The 24080-nt window shown below is 26.5% G+C and overlaps 4 protein-coding genes across 4 annotated transcripts; 1 reads left to right on the top strand and 3 right to left on the bottom strand.

The window, feature by feature from the left end:
- Positions 1–331: 331 nt before the first annotated feature.
- On the bottom strand, positions 332–3675 carry Phum_PHUM035280 (rfx5, putative; the record flags this gene model as incomplete). The annotated part of the gene is made up of 5 exons (XM_002423036.1): positions 332–1285; positions 1487–3075; positions 3200–3420; positions 3507–3626; positions 3671–3675. The coding sequence occupies 5 exons, from the start codon at positions 3673–3675 to the stop codon at positions 332–334; spliced, it is 2889 nt and encodes a 962-aa protein (XP_002423081.1).
- A 3475-nt stretch (positions 3676–7150) lies between these two features.
- Positions 7151–7878, bottom strand: Phum_PHUM035270 (uncharacterized protein; the record flags this gene model as incomplete). The annotated part of the gene is made up of 2 exons (XM_002423035.1): positions 7151–7202; positions 7412–7878. 2 exons carry the CDS (start codon positions 7876–7878, stop codon positions 7151–7153), a joined length of 519 nt encoding a protein of 172 aa, XP_002423080.1.
- Positions 7879–9009: 1131 nt separating this feature from the next.
- Positions 9010–11209, bottom strand: Phum_PHUM035260 (uncharacterized protein; the record flags this gene model as incomplete). The annotated part of the gene is made up of 4 exons (XM_002423034.1): positions 9010–9238; positions 10263–10651; positions 10723–10879; positions 11112–11209. 4 exons carry the CDS (start codon positions 11207–11209, stop codon positions 9010–9012), a joined length of 873 nt encoding a protein of 290 aa, XP_002423079.1.
- Positions 11210–13304: 2095 nt separating this feature from the next.
- Positions 13305–20367, top strand: Phum_PHUM035250 (R3H domain-containing protein, putative; the record flags this gene model as incomplete). The annotated part of the gene is made up of 20 exons (XM_002423033.1): positions 13305–13327; positions 13523–13597; positions 14020–14125; positions 14209–14520; positions 14599–14721; positions 14809–14968; positions 15096–15201; positions 15276–15531; positions 15886–15987; positions 17133–17256; positions 17444–17554; positions 17632–17747; positions 17829–18054; positions 18161–18652; positions 18838–19058; positions 19175–19318; positions 19401–19561; positions 19636–19846; positions 19924–20092; positions 20192–20367. The coding sequence occupies 20 exons, from the start codon at positions 13305–13307 to the stop codon at positions 20365–20367; spliced, it is 3414 nt and encodes a 1137-aa protein (XP_002423078.1).
- Positions 20368–24080: the final 3713 nt, after the last annotated feature.

Raw genomic sequence — 24080 nt, 5'->3', positions numbered from 1 at the left:
GCTATAAATTGCAACAAAAAAAAAAAAAATTGAAACCCCCTCTTTTTTTTTTTAAAAAAAAAAATGTCGGACGTAAATTGTTTAAACAAATTTTTTTTTTTTCCGGTAAAATTTATATTAAAAAAATTTTTTTTAAAGCCCCCCATTTAAAAAAAAAAAAATTAATTTAAATATCAGTCTCAATCAAACTCATTAAAAATTTTTTTCCATCACAGATTGTTTTCCTATCGATAAAAACAAATAAAAAAATATGCGAAAAAAAAAGTTTTAGTTTTAGTTAAAATTCGTTTACTAATCGTTTTCATAACAAAATAATCTTTTATTTATGAAACTAATCTTCGAAATTGAAAAATTCAATCAGGTGTTGTTGACTTTCATCGTTTATTTTTGTTGTATTTGATGTGAAAAAATTATTAAGAACTGGAGAACCTGGAGAATTTGATAAATCGTTCATTATAACGGGTTTAAATGATGTTATTACTGGATCTTTTATATTTTCATTACCCCCTTCGTTTAAAAATAATTTTCTATCGTTTCCGTTGTTATCGTTTTCTACATTTTCCACGTGATCCCCTGTATTATCGTCTAAATTTTCAAAATCTGGCAAGTACGATTTTATGGTATCCGTTATCCCGGTATCGGCATCCGTTGAAAATGTCGTTTCGAACCCTTCCCCCCCGCAATTCAAATCCAATTTATTTGAAAATGTTGAATTGTCATTATTGAAAGATTGACCGTCTACGAAACTATCCTCGTTCGATCTTCGTCCAAAATCATTTACGAAAAATTTATTTTCCATTTGTGGCGTTCCTACAACCGACGTAGTGGTACCACTCGAAAATAATTCGCTGCTAAGTGATCCGGACGAACTTAAATTCGATATTTCATCACCGTTGATGAAACCCGATGATAAATTTGATGTTAGAGACTTGTTCGAACCGTCTACCACCGTGCTGTTGGGCATTATCAAGCCTGATAATTTACCACCCTCGACAGAATTAACCGTGTTGCAAAAATCGGTGTAAATAGAAGAACATTGATTGGGGATCCAAGAACTTTCGCTTATCATTCTATTCAATGGTACCGAACGTGATCGTATCGTTGCTATTTGATTTCCCGTCACCATTTTACAATTGTTATCTAATAATTTTTGAACTTCTATTGAAAATGATTCGTTCGATATGAAATTTGAACTCGTTGATGACGTCGTTATGGAAAATGGAGAATTGAGTGGAAAATTTGCATTTTCCATTATTTGCAAGTTATTTTTCCCGGGAAAATTCGACTGAGAGTTATCGAACGTGAAGGGGGGAGGTTTCGACGTACTTCTTTTAACTTTCGATTTGTAAAAATTTGTCGACGAGTAACTTCTAGGTCTCGAACCTTGCAAAATAATCGGGGATCCGTTTCCTAATAATAAATTTTTAGAAAAATTAAAATTATTATTATCGTTGAAAAATTCGTTTGTCGGTCCTTCGACTCCTACCCGAACTACCCCGGATTTTCTACCCAACGGTGACAAAAAACTATCGTTTTGAGAATTTTGTTTCGATCTAGGCACTGGCGTGTTACCCGGACTTAAAAATGGACTCGCGGATGATGATGGTGTTTTATGATGGGGAGACTGTGGTCCCGGCGATATCGGAGTAAAATTAAAATATTTTGTTCGCATGTTTGGACTTTGCGGTACAAATGAAGGCCCCTTGCTCAGTACTTTAAACCCGTTTAATTTTATTTTATTTCTATCTACAACTTTAACATTCGAAGGCAACAAATTTGTTTCCGTTCCTTCCATTTTATTACAATCATTCGCATTTGATATGAAATTATGTGAAGGCGACGTGTCGGGGATTCCGGAATTATTATTATTATTATTATTATGTAATAAATTTCCGTGACTCTTCACTGAACACGGATATTGTTGATTTTTCGAATCCGAAGATATCGATCTTTCCAATAGTATTCTCAGGTGTGATATTTTTTTCTTTTTGTCTTCTGAACCCGGATTGGATGTTTCGCGATTGGTGACAGGATCGATCGACGTGGGAAGTTCAACCGAGCTTTGACTCCGAGTAAGCATCGTAGAATTTCTTTTCTCTTCCGTATTGAATACCTCCCGATGAACTTCGAAACAGCTTTGACTTCTTAGAAATTGTTGTTGAACAGGTTGACCGAGGGAATCTCCGCTTCCGATTAAAGGCGTAGGATTTGTCGGATTCGCCATTATTTCCGAGATGTTATCCATCGATTGCACCGGAGTCGTATTGAAAAATTTCACGGCTTGATCGACGAGCCTGTTGGTGTTCAATTCATTTTCGTCTAAATGTTTAAAATATCGAGCTATTTCCTCTTCGGGTTCTTGCGAATCGTTTTCGTCTAATAATGTTACCCCCCCTTCACTTGATTTCGATTCTCCCCCTTTTTCATTCTTTTCCGAATACACGTTGTTTTTTTCGAATCGAACGCAGAATGATTTTGATTCTTCGACGGGTTTCGGTTGTATCGGAACGTATGATTTCTTGTAATTTTTCGTGGCTTTAGACAGAGAAGCGGATTTTTTTAACGGTTTCGATTTCATCGATTTTATTTTTGCCCCCTTTTTAATTTCCGTTTTTAAATTCGTTTTACGATTGTTCGACGATTTTCCTTTTTCTTCTTTCTCATTCGACGATGACGTTTGATTTTCATTTGACGTGGTCCCATTTTCTTCTATTTTAATTTGTTTTTCCGTAATTTCAGGTACTTTTTCTTTTTCGTAATGATCGGTTGTATTTTTTTTTTCAGAATTCGAACTCGAGTTTTTATCTATTTTAACATCTTTTTTAACATATTTTTCAAAGGCATTAGAAAATTCTAAATCAAAGGCACTAAATGGATTTTCCGATTTTCTTTCGCATTTTATTTTTTCCAAACCGGTGTCGTCGTTGACTTTTTCATCTGCACTTTTCCTGCATTCGATGCCATCACTTTCCGATTTAATTTTTTTCGGTGTTTTAACTTGATCGGATTTTTCATTTCGAAAATTTTGTGATGTCCATTTTCTTTTAGATTTTTCAATTTTTTTAAATTTGTTTTCTTCGTTTGATGAATTCGTCGTACCTTTAAAAATTAAATAAGTAAATAAATATTTTTCTAGTTTGAATATTTCAACGAAACCTTTCCGATATCTACGGCTTCGTGACACAAAACATTTCCTCACCGTCATTTACGTCGCCATTAGAATTTAAATTTTCAGTACTTGTTGACAGTGGTAATACCGGCGTCGGTAATTTACTGGTATTTCTCATTCCAGAATAACAATATCTCGAATTTCCTCTCGTACCTAAACGTCGCGGTCTGACACCCGGATAAACTTGTTTCATAACTTTACCAAAATCTGCCGTCGATAAAGGTTTCATTGTTACGTTTTCGCAGTATTTTCTGTAAAATCAAAAAAAAAAAACTGAATTTTCATAAAAACAAAATTTTCTAGAGTAATTCATAAAAAATTTATCTTTTTAACTTACAAATACTGATCGTAAACATCTTGTTTGGGAATCGAGATCTCGCTATCTTCTTCCAAATGAGTTTTTATCCAAACAATCGTTTGTTGTATTTCCTGACGATTTCCTAACGGGTTAAGCGGCCTTACAAAAAAAAAAACAAAAATTTCTTTTTAGTTTTAACGAACGACATTTTTATAAATAATCAAAGAGAGAAGAGAAAAAAAAAAATTCATCGAGGTCAAGACCCAATAAAAATTTATGTATAAATGCTTATTCGATCAATATTGTATTTAAATTTACGACGAGATTATCAATTATTATCATTTATTTTTAATTTTAGCTACGGCTTATAAATTGTATTGTAAACAGATTAAAATCAATCAAACACTTTAAACATATACAAAATAATATATTTTCTATGAAAATTCTTTTCCTTTTTGTTAAACCACGACTGGAATTTCAAAGGCATTTGTAATTTGTAAAAAAAAAAAAATCGAGTAATAATTTAATTAAAACAAAACATGTAGGAGTTTCAAAACTCGTTACAAACTATATCAAACGTAGTAAACGTTTAAAAAATAATAATAATAATAAAATAAAACGCCATTTATTTTTTTTTTTAAATATTCCGAGGTTACGTTATTAAATCAAAGGTAAAAAAAAATCTGACAAATGTGATAATAAATCAAGAAATTTATCAAACAACCTACGAAACAACCAAACGTGTAAAAAAATAATATTTGTATTAAAATAATGAATTCGAACATAATTTTTTTTTTCTGTACAACGTGTTTTACATAACACAACATATTAACATAAATTAACAGAAACATTTTTTTTTTTTTTTTCGTTAAAATTTAATATTATTCATTATATAAAATGTTAATCGATGTTAACAATATTTCAGTTGGTGCCAAAAATTAGATTTCATAACATTTATAAACAATTTATACATAAACAAACTTTTTTGTCAAGATTTTTATGTTTTCGTGTGATTATATATTCGATATATTTTGTCCATGTTTACACGATTTTAAAACAAATTAAATATATATATATATTATAAACCAATAATAAATTTTTTATGTCTCGTACAAATATTTATTTAATTTATAAAAAAAAATTTACGATTGTTTTCATTAATTGTTTGAAAATGTCAAGGTTTTTCCTCCGGATGGACTTGTTTCAGGAAACTTGCTCCCGCAATTTTATGCACAATCATTATTATTATTATTGTTGTTGTTGTTGGTTTTTTTTTTTGCAATGGATGCCGATGCATATTTTATTAATGTATTAAAACTAATTGATATATGATTTGTTTTACAATTAACTACTAGAGTTTTGTAATTATCATACATAAATATTGGGATTTTTAAAATAAATAATTAACATAAACGTGATTTATTTAATTGAAAAAATTTACAAATTATTAAATAAATAAATAATTTTTTTTACTTTTTTTTTTTGTTTTCAATTCTTATTCATTAATAATAAATTAAAATAAATAATTGGAATCGATAAAAAAAAAAAAATAAATATTTGTTTTAATAAATGCAAATAATTAAAAAACTCGATAAAAACTTAAAAGTAAATAATTTTTTTTTAAAAACAATAATGCATTATTATGGATGACGTTTTAATAATAAATAAAAAAAAGAATTAATAATTTTTTATTTTTTTTCACACTGATATTATAATTAAAAATAATAATTATTATTATTATGCGAAACAAAAACAAGTAGTAGTAGGTAGTTTGTAGGAAGGTTCATATTCTAAGAAAAAAATATTACGTAAAAAAAATTTATGACAAATATTTAAATTTCTATTCTTAAGGAATAGAATAATAAAAAAAAAATTTTAATGATACCCACAAAAGAATTATTTTCTCCTTTTTGAAACTATTAGAAAATTTTATTGGTTTAGAAAAATGGTAATATGAAATAATAAAAAACAAACAGTCAAATTTTTTATAATATTGTGGAAATTTAGGACCTTAAAAGCAAGAAATTCAATTGAATTTAGCAATTAAATGCCATCGCAACCAAAAACTAAACTTAAAAAACTGATTTTGAACGTAAAATCAGAAACCTCGCATTAATTATATTAAAATTAATAGAAAACTTAAAATCCTGACATAACAAAATGCCTTAATTTCAGCCAAAAAATAATCTGCAGAAAACGAAAAGGTATAAAAGATTATTGGTGGATAGTGGGAAAGAAGAACTAAAACTGACACGATCATCGTGCAAGTTCAGAAAAGAGCACTGAAGAAGAATTTCGAAAAAGAAAAAAACCTACAGAAGACTTCAAAAATCTCTGGTAAGTTTAACGGCCTACCTACATTTTCAAAAAAAAAAAAAATTAATTTAAAAATTCTTTTTCTAGGCGACATTTTCAATGAATTTTACACTATCGGTTGCAGATGTTAACGTGTGTGTGTAAAAATAATAATAATAATAATAGTAATTAAATAATTGCCATGATATTATATTTTTTTAATTACACGAGTATGGTAAGTTTTTTTTTTTTTTTTTTTTTTTTTAATTTAAATTTATTTTATGCAAAAGGGTTTACGTGTGAAATTTTTTAAATTAAAAATTTTACACAATTAATAACGTATTTTATGAATAATGTTTCCAAAGCACCATCCACCCAACACTTATTAATTGCAAACCCATATTTCTGTTTTAAAGCAGCCCCAAAATTTTACCCGTTTTTTGACATAAAATTGCATTTTTCATGTGTTCAAATTAATGCATAAAAAATTATTTAAAAAATTATTGAAAATTAAAGTAAACAAAATGAAGTTGTATTAAGAATCCTTTAAATTCTAACGAAAATTTTATTATTATTATTTTTTTTATTTTTTTTTTGCTTTGTATTAAAAGAATTTAAGCATTAAAGTCAGGTTTATGATCGGAGGTTTCAAGGTTATAATCGCAATAAAAATTTTTTTCCTTAGTTTTTTTTTTAAAATATAAATTAATTCTTATTTGTTCAGAAAAAAAATTCAACAGAAAAATTTTTTATTTATAAAAATAATTTAGAAAAAATTTATTTATTTTTTTTTTAACCACTCCAATTTTTTATTACATAATCTAAATAATTTAAAATCAAGTTTTTCTTTCACAAATTTTAATTAAAATCATTATTTATTATTTGACTGTGATATTCCCAATAACAAAATTTATTATTGTAAAAGTTTGTAAAATTTAAAACTTTTAGGTTTTTCCCTCATGCTAAAATGGGTTATTAATTTATGTGATAAAGGCCTTAAAATTAAATAAATTTTCCCTTTTGCCAAGTATTTATTTTTACTTAAAAAAGAAAAAAAAATTTGATTTATTGCAATTTGAATTTTTCATCACAACAATAAAATGATTTATTAATGGGGGTAATTATTTATATTTTGATAATTTAATAGTAAAATACAATAACTCAAAATATTCATGCAGCTTTATAAAAATTAATATGTTGCAGTGCAATAGAAAGAATGTAAATCTTGAAAAATTAAAATTTATTCGCATTTACCTTCGTTATTCAGGATTAAAAAGTTTAGCGACAATTAGAAAAATTTTTAGTTATTAACTAATTAATAATTTTATGAGTTTTAGAATGCATTGAGCTAAGTAAATAATTATTGAAATGTTTAAAAAAGAAAATTTTTAAAAGTTTACATCTGAATAAAATGTTAGCAATAGTCGAATAATTTTAGAACTGTAAAAAAAAAAAGCCCTTATTATCCGAGTTTTATTTATTTCCTCATTTGATTAATGTCATCAATACTTGGAATAAATATTATGATGTATTTAAAAGATAGTACTTTTTTAAAAAAAAAAAAAAGCTGAGTTTTATAGAAATGGTGGCAGGCCAGAAAAAAAAAAAAAAGAAGCATCCGAATAAGAAACACAAAAAATAAAACTTACTGCCTGAGAGGGTCAAATGGGCTGCTGGTGGAACTGGGTAATTTTAAATAAAGCAAAAGTTTTTCAGCATCTGATAATTGACCGATTTGAACGATAAGTTTTTGTACAACTGATTGTCTTTCTTTACTTATTTCAATTGAATCCATTTTTGTCAACTTATTCTCAAGGTCACTCGTAAAAACAGACAAACTCAAATCCGAGATCAATTTTTTTCTTAATAAATCTAAACATTCACTTTTTAAATTTTGACTTTCTTGAAAGGTTTCATCAATTGTTGATGCATCCTCCGAGAAACCTTCACCTGATCTAGTTTCGTCGTTGGAACATTCAATATTTTCAACTTTCACTGCACTGCCATTTTGATAAGATAATATCGATTTCGTTGTAGAGATTTTACCCATTAACGAATTCATTTTACCACCGGATGTTTGGATGTTTTTCTCCGCGTTCGATATTTTACCCGTCATTGTACCGATCCTAACTAATTAAATGAAAACTCCTTTTTTTTTTTCAAATATGCCTAAAGACAGCAGGAAAAATCATCGTTTTTCAATCGGACCGGTCTATCAGCTGTCTTGCCTTTTGACCGTGACATTAAGCACACGAATATAATCTAGTTAGCTTCGATTTTGACATTTTAAAAAGATTCTCCCTTCGTCGAACTCGATAGTATAATAATGGGCCTTCTAAGAATACATGTTATATACATAAGTATTGAAAAGAAGGCTAACATTATTTTTATATCAACAAATAAATACATCACAATCCGGTTTCAATTTTATTTATCAAAGGAAGATGATACCGTGACGTCAGTCAAAACTTTTTGTTTTCTATTATTGCCAACTTAATAAATGTAAACTTTATATTTTTTAAAATTACCGGGCTTTTAAAACAAAGGATAACTTTCAATGATATACTAACGAAGATAATAAATTGAATTTTGAAATTAATAGAGATAGTGACAAAAATAATTGATAATAATCATTTTCTATATAATTTAAAAACTGATTATTAAAAGTATTGAAATATCTCGGAAGTTATCAAAAATATGATTGATTAGAAGAATCACATGCACATTCAAATTACAATAACTAAATACTTGAAATGACATTAATTAATAATTTTTCTTCTTAATTTGAAAAATAAAAAAAAATATATAATCATCCAGCTCAATTGCACTATATTGTATTGTTTATAACTCATCATAATTTACAAATTTTAAAATAAGCTTTGTAAATCGACAAAAAAACTTTTAGTAAAAAGTTGTGCAAAACAAGCCATAAAATTGAAACATTTAAATAAATAAATCAAAACATTTGATTTTAAAAAATTACATTGTATTTTTATTTGTTAAATAATTTTTTGGTTTACAGTAATTAATTAATGATAAATATTTTTGACTAAAAGGAAAATGTCAGAAAATTTAGTATTTTTTTTTTTTTTACGATTAATTAATGACAAACGATGAGAATGTCAAAGAATGACAAATTTATAAAGCAATTTTTATTTTTTTATTATTAACTTCATTAATTAAATTAATGAAAATATTGATTGAATTAAATAATGATAAAATAATTTTTAAAAAAAACAAATGCACATCAGCGACTGTGAAACGATTCGTGTCCTTCTCCCATTTTTCCTCCGATTCTTTTAAAATCTCCCATGTTTACGGTACAAACAGGTGAACCTATAAATCCTAGGTATTCGATTACCGTTGTCTCCGATCCAGTTTGATTATCTTTGACGAAAAGTTGAATGTTGTGTACATTTTGAAATTTCACGAAACGAAGATTAATGGGCCTGCCATCAAGATCATTCGGAGTTAGCCTAAAACAAAAAATTATTTTTTAAATAAATAATTTTTTACAAATGAGTTAAAAAAATAATTTACGTGATAAAAATTAATAAAATATATAAATTGAAAACTAAAGGTTATAATGCAAAATAAAAAAACTGACCTAGAAAAATAAAAATAATAGGAAGTAGGAAAAAGAGGGATGAAAGATAAAAAGAAAACGACCTGGGTCACGAATTTTTTTTTCATTATTGGTTTTTTTTTTTTTATACAATTTCAACAGGAAATACAAAGTCATGCAATGTCAATTTAAATTACCCTTTACTAAACATTATATACTTTATAAACCATATAAATTGTTTGACTGACAAATTTTTTTTTTTTTTTTTTTTGTTAAAAGGAAGAAACTGGGTATTTCCCTTTTTTTTTTGTGAGTCATGCAAAACTCTTTTTTTTATATTGATGAAATATTTCCCGGGAATCAAAAAGAAAAGAAAAAAAAAGGGAAATAAAAATTAAAATTCCAGATGTCAAATGGGTATTTATGAATGAAATAAAGTTTCCCCGGCGGCGAATTAAAATCCCCCACCCAAAAAAAAAAAAAAAAAATTGTTAATGATTGGGGGATTTCATTCAACTCCCTGATAAGAACATTAAATTGTTACTCAAACCTTGAGTAATAAAAAATTTAAAACAAATTACTAAATAATTCATTTCTTATTTTTTTTTTTTTGCTTTTCTTTTTCAAAAAAACATTTTTGCAAAAACCAAAAAAAAAAAATAAAAAAAGTAATTAAAAATAGCATTTAAGTATATATATTACAAAAAATTGTATTTAATTTTTAATCTAGAGATAAAATTAAAATAAGTTTGTTTTTAAAATTAATTGCTTCGCATAAAAATTCAAATTGCAAAGGTAAGTTTTTTTTTTTTTTTTTTTTTTTTTTCAAGTTATAGTTGCATGCAATCATTATATTAGTTTTTATAATATGTTAAAAATATCTATAAAAATTTTTAATATTTAATATGTAAGGTGATGTTATGAAAATTTCTTACTCTAATTCCTGTACAGCAGTTCCTGATTCTGCACGATCAAAATCAAGTGTTGTCGACTGATTTGTAAATAGTTTGATATTTCTCGGTCCCTTCTCTTGAGGTGCCCTGATTTTTATCGAATGGATTTTTACCAATTGAGAAAATGAAACAGACATAATAAGCTGTTCATCACAATCTGATTCTAAATAAGAGCCACTAGTATTCTGAGTGTTAGCAAAAGGGTGTTGATCAGATTCATTGAAACATTCACATTGAGTTTTAACTATAAATGATGACAAATCCATATGACCAGCAACATCACATACATCCCCATCATCATTTCCATAATATTGTTTTATTTTAGATTCCAGAGTTACAGGATCAGCTCCCCTGACTTTATCAATTTTAGTCTAAAACATTAAATAATATCAATTAAGTAAATTAAGTTCATTTTGTTTAGTTATCGATATAATTTTTTTACCTTCGATTTAAAGAAGATAAATGTGGGCATAGCTGACACCCCTTGACTAGCAGCAGTCTCCTGACATTTATCCACATCAACTTTTAAAAACAGAGCTTTTGGGTATTTAGTTGATAGTGTATCAAACACAGGAGCTATTCTTTGGCATGGACCACACCTAATAGTATAGATCTGATTAATTTCTACAATCCAACTTAATAATATAATGTAAAGCTAATTAATATTTCCTTCCAGCGTAAACAAAAACAGATAAAAGCTTGTTATTTTGTTATAATAACCTTTTATCTAATTAAAATTAATACTTAACATATTTTTGATAAGTACTTGGGAAATTTATGTAAAATTACACCATAATATTTAAAATGTAACCTAAAAAGGATGAAACTTACCAGCTTGCAGTAAAGTCGACAACGACTAATTTAGAGCCAGCAGTGGCCATCTCCGCTTGAAAATGGCTATCATCATTAATAATTTTAACGAAACTCATTATAAATAAGAAAAACTTATGTCTAGATTTGTTTAAAAAAGTTTCATGCTATAACTTTGTGACTAGGCACAAAATCTTTTAGCATAGAGAACAAACAACTAGATGACTAATTTCATAGAGTAGTAAGCTACGCGCCGTAATTAAACATTTTTAATCTTCATGTAAATAATTCGTAAAAAAATAAATTAAATGAAAAAAAAAAAAGAAATGTTGGGAACAAAAATATTTAAAAATTATTTCAATGAAAAGTTTGTTTTTTTAAAATTAATTACTAAAACAACAATATTATAAAATTTAAAAATGAATAATTAGATGTAATACACTCGTTCAATAATTCCTTTTAGCCAAATATATATATTTATGAAGCAGATACATAAAAATTATAATTTTTTTTTACAAATATTGAAATGTTTTAATTGAAATTTAATAGCATTTAATATTCATTTTCTCTTTTTCTATATATTTTTAAATAAATAACATTTAATGATTTTATTGAAGTTATTAAATTTCACTAAGAGAAAATATTTTCAAGTGTTAAATTATAAAAAGTAAAAAACTGTACTTATTATTATTATTAATAATTATTAAATGCTGAAAATTATTTATTAAATTGTAATTACAATAATTTTTTATCTTTTGAAATATTAAATTAAAAGTATAACAATATATAATTATGTGTAATTACAATAATAAGAATAAAAGATATAATTACAGAATAATTTATCATTAGAAACATCATTAAATTTCAGCAAAAAAAAAAATATTACTTTTATTTATTTCTTTTTCATTCGTTGACATTTTAATAATTTATAAGAAAAAGATAACTACAGCACTGGTAAAATATTTTCATAATTATTTTTTAATAATTTGTCGTTCAACATAATTCGTAAATTTTGTCATTTTAATTATTTTTAATTGTTTTTCACTTTATGGCTTGTTGATTTTTTTTGATGCGTTAAATTCAAGTTTCGTTCAAAAGTAATCAAATCAAAGAATTTTTCGTTTATTTTAAATATTGCACAATTTTTCGACTCTAAAGGTACATTTAAAAAAAAAAAAAAAAAAAATGAAATATTTGAAAGATTAGGGCAAAATTAAAATTTAAAATTAACGTTTATTTTGGGAATCAAAGCTCAAGAAAATGCGACAAGCGGTGGACGCTTCTGAAAACAAAATGAAAAGCTACTGGTTAAGAAACAGTGGTATTTTGTTATTCCTTTCGGAGTTATAATTATTTTTATTCCGGTAAATTTTGTCTATAATTATGAATTTAAATTTACTTTTTTACAATTAAATTTATAATTTTTTTTTTAAAAATTGAATAAATTTAAAATAATTTAATTTGTTTTATTTGGCATTCATTAAAAAATTAAATGAAAATTTTAGGGTAGAAAATTTCGATGAATCATTTTTGCAAGTGTTTCAAAATGGCGTACCGTACTCAAGATAGAATTGTATTATTATTTTTTCTCGTTTGGAATGAGTTAAATTTTATTATTGAAACTCTTTATTAAACACCCTTTTTTTTCTTACGTTTTTATTATTTGTTATTTCTGACATTTTGTACTCTTTGCCTTAAATTTTCTACTCTTCTTCAACTTGTACTCGGGGTTATAAGGAAATCTTTTGTTCAGCTTTCTATAGGTCAAGGACGAATAGTTAATTCCACTTCCCTCCAAAAATACATCTGAAAAAATCAATGTTTTGTACAAGTCTTAGTTTAAAGGAAATTTAGTTTTCATTTGTTTTTATTTAACTCATAAAACTCATTTAGGTAAAAAGAATTTTTTATTAATAAAAGCAGAAAAAAAAAATAAATAAATAAAATTTGTTTGAGGTATGAAATAAATAAAATAATAATAATAATAAACGGTTATAAATTAAAATTAAAATAAAATTATTATTTTTTTTTATTGATCAATAATTTGTAATTTGTAAGTTCATTTTTTAATAATATTTTTAGCTTAAATTTACAATTTAATCAATGAAAATAAATAAATTACAATTGAGTTAATTGTTTTTTTTTTTTTTTTTCAATTAATATTATTTTAAAATTAATTTTGCAAATAATAATAATAATAATTTAAAAAACAGAATGTGTTTAATAATAACAAATAGGTATAAAATGAATTTTAGTTAAATCCTGTTTAATTCAGGATTAAACATGATTATTTAATTTATTTTGTTTACACCAGAAATAATGATTTTGTTTTTCCTTCATTTTATTATTGTTAACATTGTTGTTTTTTTATAATTGTTACAGATTTATTTGCCAAGATTTATAATGGTGAATTTTTCATAATATACATTTAGGCAAACTGGATCAAATAAGTCAAAAAGATGTTGCATCAAAGATTCCATCAAAATCAACCAGCACAGGAAGCACTTGTAATATACCTGGTATATTTTTATTAAATATTTTCATTGAAAAAATTTCTCATTTTAATTTATAATATACTCAATTTGAATTATTTTGTATCAAACTAATAGTCAAATTCGTACTCACAAGTATTAAAATCACTTAACGACTAAAAAATAATATTTTTTAATTTTTCGAATAAATTTTATCTGTGGGTTAAGTTTGAAAAATTTTATTTTTTTTTAAACGCTATGCAATTTTTCTTTTCAAATTAAGAAAATCAAGGTAAAAAAACAAAATTGCTTACTATTTATAATAAATAATTTTTCCTATTTTAGGTTCATGCAGCCATTAATTATTTATTTTGTTTTTATTTACTCGAGAAAACTTTGAATAATCTTTGAATCAATTCGTCTAAAACTTTTGTTAATTTATATGATTTGTATTAAAGTATTACTTCTGTTTTAGTGCCTAGTATAATAGTTCATAAAGGATCTCCCATAGTTGCCAGCAATACTGGTGAAAATTCCTGTTTGGTTCAGGATTCAATAGAACAAGTATAAGCAATTTTCTGTTTTCACACTCGTAAAGAAATTTTTTCTTACTATGATGTTACAATCATGGAAATTTTAAATTTTAGACAATAGTTAAAGAAGAAAAAGAAACAGAAAATTTAGAATACGAAATGAGTTTGGGAGATGAGTCAGTTGTAGGGCAACAGGGATCAGCAGCTACGAATACGATAACTGCACCAGTTAATTGTTTGCCAGTTCCACCACCTGTTAGTCCTCCTGTTAAACAGGCTTCACTTAATTCTTCTCTTAAAAGTGGCAATAGAAACTTAATAAAGTCTAACAGTGTTCCTAGTCGCTCTAAAATGGATAAAATAATAAATAAACAAGAAAGTTTCGAAACAGAAAATGGAATTATGCCATCCATTCAAAGACTACGGGTATGAATTAAAAGTGATTAAGATGTTTTATTGAAAATCTCAAAATGAAAATGCTTGAATAATTTAATGAATTTTTAGAGTAATCCTAAAGTTAAATTATTGCAAAGAAGTCACGCAGTTCGAGAAGAAACATCTCCACCTCGGAAAATTGAGCTTACGTACACACCAACAAACAGCGAAAAGTTATCCGTTAACAAAACAGTAAATGGTGTCAGCAACAACAACGGCCACAATAATAATACCGATAATAATAGCAATAGTAATAATATAAATAATAATAATATCAAGGTCGGAAATGCTGTGCCTCAGGCAAATAATCCCGGTTTTCAAAGTGGTAATAGTCTTCAAGTAAACAATAATCTTAGTAGACCTAATTCGAGGCACAAGTTAAGACATCAAGGTTCAAGCCAAGGTAGTTTGGACAATTCCAGCCCGTGTTTATCTAGAGGTTTGTCTTCATTTTTAACGTCTTTCCCCCATTTCCTTTTTTTTTTTTTTTTTTTTAAATTTTTGTTATTAAAACTTAAATTTAAATTTTTTAGATAGTTCAACTGAACAGTACACCGACAGCTCAGGGATTGATCTCAATCAATTTATCGCGGATACATTAAATAGAAATTATAAAGATAGAATGCTTTTGTTGCAAATCGAACAAGATTTAATCTCGCTGATCAGAGACAAGTAAATGATGAGTTAAAATTGGTCATAACAATCAACAATAAAATTTTGATAATTTTTTGTTTTCTTTTTTACAGGAGATCGCATCAAAAATTTCCTCTCATGTCATCATATCAGAGAATGTTAGTTCATAGAGTTGCTGCATATTTCGGTATGGACCACAACGTTGATCAGACGGGACACTGCGTAGTTGTTAGCGTGACGCCTTCTACTCGACTTCCAGAAATTCGATTCGGTGAACTTATTAGAGATGATTTTCGTTTTTCTGAGGAGCCTAGACGTTGCATATTAAAACGAGATTCCAGTTCGTTCGAAGAAGGAATGCAATTAAGGGTGAGTGATAGTTTTATTTCAACATTACACATTACTTTATTATTTTGCTTTTAAAATTGTTTTTTTTTTTTTACAAAAGTAGAGGAGAAATCGGTTATAAATTAATGTTTTTTTTTTTTTTTTCATAATTTCATTAAGTAATTTAAAAAAAAAAAAAATATATTAAGGGGACTTGGTGTGTTGCATCGCGCTCGCTACTCGTTTTTTAAATAAATTCTTTTCATCGTATGTTAACAAACGAAATGAATAATTGTATAAAAATGTATATTTTATCCAAATATTTACCCCCCCCCTCCCCCCCAAAAAAAAAAAAAAATCTATTGTTAACTAAGTAAAGTTGGGTGGTATTCGCAGTCCCCCGAGCGTCAGCTAAGCGGCGACTCACGCCGATCCAAGAGTTTTGAAGAAAGAGAGGAGGAGTATGAAAGAGCTCGCAAGCGAATTTTTAATCGCGATGTGAGTAAATAAATAAAGTATATATATTCCATGTTTTAGTTTTGTAAATAAAAATGTAAATGTTTTTCTTTTTTCTTTTTTTTTTTTTTTTTTTTTTTAATGCTTATTTACAACAAAAACAGAAAGAAAAAAAAATGAAACTGAATACTACATACTGGTAGCTTTTTTTCTTCAAGTTTTATTATTATTATTTTACTATCTCTCTGACTCCTCCTTTTTTTATTTATTTATTTATTTTTATTACCAATAATTAACTATTTTATATTTTAATAAGGGGTTGGCAAAACAAATAAAAAACTTTAACAACAATAACAGGGTCGAGGGCCCTTTTTTTTTTTTTTTTATAAATTTTAATTATTTATTTATTTTAATAAATTAATTAATTTTTTTTTTTTTTTTTTTTTAACACGAGTGGTTTGGAAATTTTTATTTAGAAGGAATGTTTGTTTGTGTATTTTTAAAAATTTTGACGAAAATAAAAGAAGTGCGTATGTTTCTGACCTACTAAAAAAAACAATTGGAAAAAAAAAAAAAAAAGAAATTTAGGCCGTCACGTGCGATGCATACTCTAAAAAAATTATTATTATTATTATTATTATTATTTTTTTTTTGTTTTGTTTTTAAATTCAAATTTTTCATACCCGGCAACCATAATAGGGAGACTAATACGAAGGAAAATTTTTAATGATGCGTGACGTATTGCAAAGATTTTAATTATGACAAAGCGTATAATGTGTAAATGTGTACATATATAAATGTCGCGGAATATTACGCACATTTTTTTTTTGAATGAAACTGAGAAGGTAGTTAGTATTAAACATGCATGCTGTTTTTTTTTTTTTTTTTTTTTTTTTTTGCTTCCAATTCACACGATCTATTAAAAAAAAAAAAAAAAAAAGTCTTGACGCAAAATACCTTTATAACATTGACCTCAAAAAAAAAAGTGTTTTATGCAAACAGGAGGTCTTGTGAAAGTGCAAATACTTACAAATGAATATATATTAGTTGTATCAAAGATACTTCTCCTCTTATAAGAAACTGTAAAAATTAAATTATTAAGCATTTATGAAATTTTAATCATTTTTTTTTTGAATTGTAAATTAATTAATTAATTGTAAAACTAATTACTTTGGGTATGTGGTCAGGATGGATTTTCCGCGTGTTCCCCTTATCGCACTCACGACATTAATTCCAGGAGAAGTTCACACGAAGAATTACGATGGCACGAAGAATCTCAAGCGTGGTCTAGTTCAGACAGTGACATATGCAGTGCAAGGGGTAGATTAAATTCGGCATTGAGGTAATAATTATACAAAATTTTTGATTTTTGACCAATGACAGGTCTTTCTGTGTTAATTAATAAAAACTAAATTTTTTACCCCCCCCCCCTCCCCGCTATTTAGAGTAAATAGAATTTCTAAAGTGGAATCATTTGAAAGTAATGATACGCTTAAAGCAAATTCATTGAAAGGTTCAGTTTCCAAAAGTTATAGTTTTGGAGGATATCCTGGAATGACTCGAGGAGACAGTATGAGCTCTTGCAGTTCACGTGCTTTAATTAAGCAAGGTACGAAACAATTATTTTATTATTACGAATAAATTTTTCCAAAATTTCAAATTTTTACAAATTTTTTAATTTCTTAGCTGATTCAGTTACGAGTAGCGTTTCATCGACGAGACTGAGCCCATCAAGCAGCGGGTATAAATCTCAATCTATTCGGTCCGATGTGACAACATCAACAACCCCATCACCCAATTTGGTACGAATATGAAATTTTTAAAACTTTTCTTTTAGTTATTTTTAAACTGGAATCATTTGGTTACTTTATGTATATTTACAGGCCATGACTCAGTGTTCATTTTCGCCTGAACCAAATACAGTCGTTTGGGCAGTTTCCTCATTAACGGCGGTTCCTCCCGGTGCCGTTTTAATTAATCCTGCTTCGGGACAACCATACACAAATCCCGATGGTTCTTTGTATCGTTACGATCCAGACAATCCGATAAAATTATGTCCAACAATAGAGGAAAATACTTCCACTATTGGACTTTCTAGTCCTATTTTAGGTCAATCTCAATATTTTTTCTTTTTTTTTGTAAATATTTTTTTTTTTTTTTTGTTTTAAAATTTATGGTGAGATTTCTTTTTTTTTTTTTTTTTGTTTGTAAATAGGTACGGGTGCACCTAGCAATATTCCAGAAAATGTGATAAAAGAGAAAGCTGTCACTGAGAAAACAACCAAGCCAGTCAATTTTGAATCTTCTTTTTCTAATGTTACCACCGATAACACAACAACATTGCTTATTAATTCATCAACCTCTCCCAGCCTTCCGGAGATGACAAATAGTGAAAAAATACCCACCAAAGATGGCAAAACTCAACAATCGGAGTCGGCCAGAATAGAAACAATCAAAAAATATGAACGTCCACTCTATCAAGAAGAAAGCTCTAAAAATAACCCTAATTCTGGGCAATCATATTCTAATTTTATAGAAGCAATGCCGATTGAAATTGCTCAAAATAATTATAGTGGAACTGAAAGTGAAAATGTTATATATAACGAAAACGTAGGAAATATGGCGAGCGGAGGTCAAAACGATGCAAGAGAATATTCAGGGCAAAACACCACGACGGTACCCTATCAAGTTAACTATCCCACAAATGGTAATGTCCAAGATACTTCCGAATATGGATCTCACCCGGGAGCTTCAACTGCTTATTTAAATTCTAATATAAGGTTATTTTTTTTTTTTTTTTTTTTTAAATTTTTTTATTTCTTAAAATTAAATAAATATTTTTTTTTTTAAATGTAATTTTGAAATTCAGTGTCACACCAATGAATTACGCAGTTGGACCTCCTTACACTGGAGAAACGATGCATATGCCTCCCGAAGTAATTTATTCGCAGCCAATCGTTTACGCTTCTGGACAACAAGCCAATTCTTACGGGATAGTTCAGCCACCCGTCGGTAATGGAACGCCTGTTGTCGGTCCACCGCAACCGTCTGTTGCCGCAGTGACTCCATCCACTGCTACACCAGCCACTATTGCATATGAATCAAGACAAAACGTAAGTTAAATTTTTTTTGTCAAATTAGTGGAAATTTTTCCCCTTACAAGGAGTACAAAATGTCTACTCAGATTATTTTTACATAACAAATTCTTGTTTTTGAATTTATTTTTTAGGATGCAAATCCAACGTTAGGCGTTCCGGAATTAAGTAATTATTTTGTGGGTTTGAATGTAGGGAACGATCAATCTGCTTCTGCATCTAATGCAGCTCCTCAGGTTGGTTACTGGACGTCATCAGCAAACACTAGTCAAACACAGGTAATTTAAAATTCATTCCGTTATTATTATTATTATTATTATTATTATTACGTTTACATTAAAATATTCCTTTGTTACACAGGGTTCAAATCATTCATCTCAAATTCAAATATATTATTTACCCGCAAGTTTACCAGCAGGAACAATACATCCAAAATATACAACCGAAACTCCATCTGTGTATTCATATAATGTGCCTCCAATGATGTATTCATCGGAATTGTGTCAATCTATGATGTCGGTGTAATAAAACTTAAACAAACGAAAACTTTTTAAAAAAATATTTGATTTTTTATAAAGGAATTCATTAATTTCAGACCGAGCACACCTGGTGCGACTGCCATGTTTCCGGCATCATATTACGCTCCAGCTCCTAATTCAACGATACCCTACAGAGCACAGACTCCATCTACGCCTCCGGCTGTCGCTGCAACCGCGGTAGCACCGAGTTTTCTCGTATATCATCCGCAGCACGGAGCTCCACCACCGCCTCCTCCAATTCAATTTGGAATGATAAAACCACAACAGGTAACCTATTCGACACATTCTCTTTCTTTTGTCACTAATCGAGGAGGAGGAGGAGTACTATTAAATTTTTTTTTTAGCAAGTACCTGCAATCCGTTCTAGTCCACCTCCGGGGCCTCGAGCGAGGATGCCGTGCAGCAGATCAATGTCGGAAAGAACACGACACGGTTCTTTAAACATAGATTCAAAGGCGTCAAATTTACATTTTTCGTCTTCTTTGTCAATGTACGGCCTAAGATTCGTTCCAGGTAATTTCTTGCCAAAGAAAAAACAAAACAAAACAATCGGTACAAAAAAGTGCGTTTTCATAATACCTTGAAAAAAAGTAAAAAATGTAAAAAAAACAGGTGATTTTCATTCAATCGGAATGATGAGACCAGTGCCAAACAATCGAGTAGCTGCAGGAACGGGAAGCTCAAATTCAAGTCATCATCATCATCATCATCCTGCCATTTCTCACTGTTCTGGAAATGATACAGTTTTTACAGCATCCAGACCACCGAGGCCGAGAAAACAGCGATAAATTAAAATTTATATACAATTTTTTTTTTTTTTTTTTTTTCCTTAATTAAAAAATAATAATTCTGGTTAAAATTTAAAAAAAAAACGAGTTGCAGCAATTTGAGGGTAACAACAACAACAACAACAACAACAACAAACAAAAAATAATAAGGAAAATGATGATAATACGTATATATAAGTTTTTGTTTCCGTCTCCTTAAAATTAAAAATTTAAATTTTGTTTATTTTGCTAATTTTAAATTTAAGGTTGAGTTGGAAGGGGAAATGGAAAAGACTCGATTACTATTACAACAACAACAACAACAAACAACAAACAAATTTTTTCTTTTTTTTTTTGTTGACAAACGAGGTAATTTTAGTCAATCGATACGTTAATTATTAAGATCAGTATCAGTCATAGAGTAAATAACAGCAGACTAATTAAAAAAAATTTTTTTTTTCATTTTCATTTTTTTTTTTTTTTGGTTTTCTCGTTAAAGAATATTTAAATAAAATAAAATTTATTAAAAATAATAAAGCATAATAATAATAATAATAATGTGTTTAGGTAAAAATTAATTTTCTTTTTTTTTTTTTTTACTATTTTTTTTTCTCGTGGTATTTAAATAAAAAATATTCTGTTTTCTCTTAGAAAATTGTTTTGACGTCATTTACTTTGTTAATTTCCCTTTTATTAGAAAATAATAATGATAATAAAATCCTTAATATTTTAAAATCTCATTCCATAATGATAATTTTAATTAATTAACGGTTAGAAAATTAAATTTTAGTACAAATATTTGAAAAAAGAAGGAAGGGAGGAAGGGAGGAGAGCCGTTATGTTAAAAAAAAAAAAAAAAAAAAAAACAAAATTTTCTTTTTATTTATTTATTAATATTTTCTCAATACAATTGTAGTAAAAAATTTCACAATGACGTTTATTTATATCAATTTAATAATATTTATTTAATAAATGTGTGTGTGTGCGCGCGTGTGAATTATTTTACTCTCTTATTTTTCAAAAAAAAAAAAAAATGGAGGAAATTTTTTTGTTGTCAACCGTAAATTTTCTTATTAATTTTCTTTTCTTTTTCATTTAAAAATTTTCAAATCGAATTTTTAATAATTCGATGATTGATTGATTGATTGATTGATTGAATTTTTACGTTTTAATATGTATTTCCGGTAAATTTATTTATTTCTATATACATATAAAATTTAATATTTAGAAAAAAGAAAAGAAAAATGTTGAACTTTGAACTTGAAAGCGTCTTCCAACGATCTTTCTTTTTAATAAATTCATTTTAAAATTATTATTATTATTATTATTATTATTAATTTCGATTTAAATCGTTTTAAAAGAAAATTAATAAATGTGATGGATTATTTTGTTATTTCTAGCAAATTTTGCTGCAATTCAAAAAAAGTTTTATATTCACTTCGATATGTTTTTTCTTTGTTTTTTTTCGAAGAAAAAAAAAAGGAAAAAAGGGAAAAAAAAGGAAAATTTTTTTCTAGATGTGTTTATTAATTATATCCGAAAATGTTTTCTTATTCTTTGTCGTTTTTCATTCTCATTCATTATTTAATAATAATAAAAAAGGAAAAAAAGCAAAAAAAAAAAAAAAAATGTATTCTATAATAATTCATTTTCTTTTTTGTCAGTTACCATAATTAAATAAAATAAAAAATTATTTTTCGGTGTTTAATACAACAAATAATAATAATAATAATGATGAAAGTGTATGTTGCGATGCTTCCTTTTTTTTTTTTTTTGCTAAAATAAAATCAGGGTTTGTTATTCAATCAGTGAATTATTTTCATTCATTCATTCATTCATTCGGTTTTTTTTTTTTATGTACAATTTGACTGATTGATTGTTTTTTTACATAAAATGTTATTTGTTACATTATCAATAATGTTTTGAATTATTAATAAATTTTTATGTAACTACTACTACTACCACTACTACTACTGCTACTACTATCACCACTACCACTACTACTACCCCTATTTCATTGAATGTCAGAAAATATATACAACGAAATAAATATTTCTAAACTATTGTTATTAAAACAATAAAATTTGATAAATGTTAATAATATTTTAACGGTTAATAAATTAATAACTTTTTTTTTTTATTACATAAATAATGATGTGTTTGCTGTTGTGGGTTGAAATAATAATATCAAATTTGGCATTTTTTTATTTTTAATTTTTTGTTAAAAATAAATGCTCAAGTTTTGTTTTATTTATTGCATATTTTTGTACGGATAACAAAAAAAAAAAAAAAAAACTATTAAATTGAAATATTACATAGTTATAACACATTTAAAAAAAAAAAAAACTGTTTTTGTGTGTACACACTTATTAAAATTTTCATTAAATGAAAAAACGTTAAAAATTTTCATTGATTGTATTATTAATTGAGTGTTTCACGTTAATTTAATAATAATAATAATTTTTAAATATTGTGTAACCGGATAATAATTTTATTTGTTAAATTTTTATAATAAATACGTTGTACTCGTCAAATTTCAAAAAAAAAAAAAAAACATGGCGGAGTTTTAATAACTATGTTAATGTTTTATCGTGTTTTGGTTTTTATTTTTTTTTTTATATTTTTTCCAAGTTTTGAAAATTGTTTGAATTTGTAACTTTTTAAAAAAAAAACGTTTCTATTGCATCGCAACTTCACGAAAACATTTCAAAAAAAAAAAAAAAAGTAAAACTGTGCTTGTTGATATAAATAATGTATATGTAAAAGTTATATCTCAATGGCAAGTTTTATTATTAATATTAAATAAATAAATATATATAAATATATTTAAATGGATGTACCTTATTATGTGATGAATGACATCCGTTTTAACTTTATTATTATGTATTTAAAAAAAAGATTTATTTAATTATAATTTTTGAATGTATAAATTTAATATGTGAATAAGAAGTAACGAAAATTTAAAAATTTTTGTTTTAGCAAATTGGCGACAGAATTCTCTGCTTTGAATTCCAGAACTCAGGGGACGCAACTTAAACCGTTAAGTGCAGATTTTTCATTATTTGTTGTTACTCAAACATTTAAATTTTGATTGTAAAAAAGAGTTGGAAGTAATTTTAAACAATTATTTAATGAAAATTAAATGGATGAAAAACAACATGTCGTAGGAAGAATCGTTAAATTTGAAAAAGAAAAGGAAAAAACAATCAATCAGATTTGGATTTGGATTTGCAATGGATGCCTCTTGAGTTCTCATATACTTATTGAAAAATATTTTTTTTTTTAAATGGAAATGAAACGAAGGTGAGTAAAAAATATTCTTATGAATTATTACTTTTATTGTTTTTGACATAAAACACAAAAAAACCGTTAAAATAATATATTCTTTGTAAAAAATTAAGTATAAAATAAGAAGCCATAAAGCATTTTAAAATGGAGACAATAAATTTTGTATTTTAGATTTTAAGATTTATAAAAATGTATATTGGCGTTATTTTTTTGTTTATTTAAAACGTCTTTAAAATGCTTTAATTTTAAACTATTAGTTTAATTAATTCTTTTCTAAAAATTCAAATGGAAATTTCCATTGATTGACACAAACCCTAAAAAAAAATTTATTAATAAAATAATTATGTGTACGAATTGAATTACATGAATGCATATATAAAATGTTGTAAATTATTAATGAATTTGAACTAAGTTTATGATAAAATAACATTTTTTTTTTTTTACAG

Source organism: Pediculus humanus, genomic scaffold, assembly GCF_000006295.1.
Source record: "Pediculus humanus corporis 1103172107383 genomic scaffold, whole genome shotgun sequence".
Lineage (NCBI taxonomy): Eukaryota > Metazoa > Arthropoda > Insecta > Psocodea > Pediculidae > Pediculus > Pediculus humanus.
The sequence above is the reverse complement of the archived record's forward strand: the minus strand, read 5'-3'. Positions and strand labels throughout refer to the sequence as shown.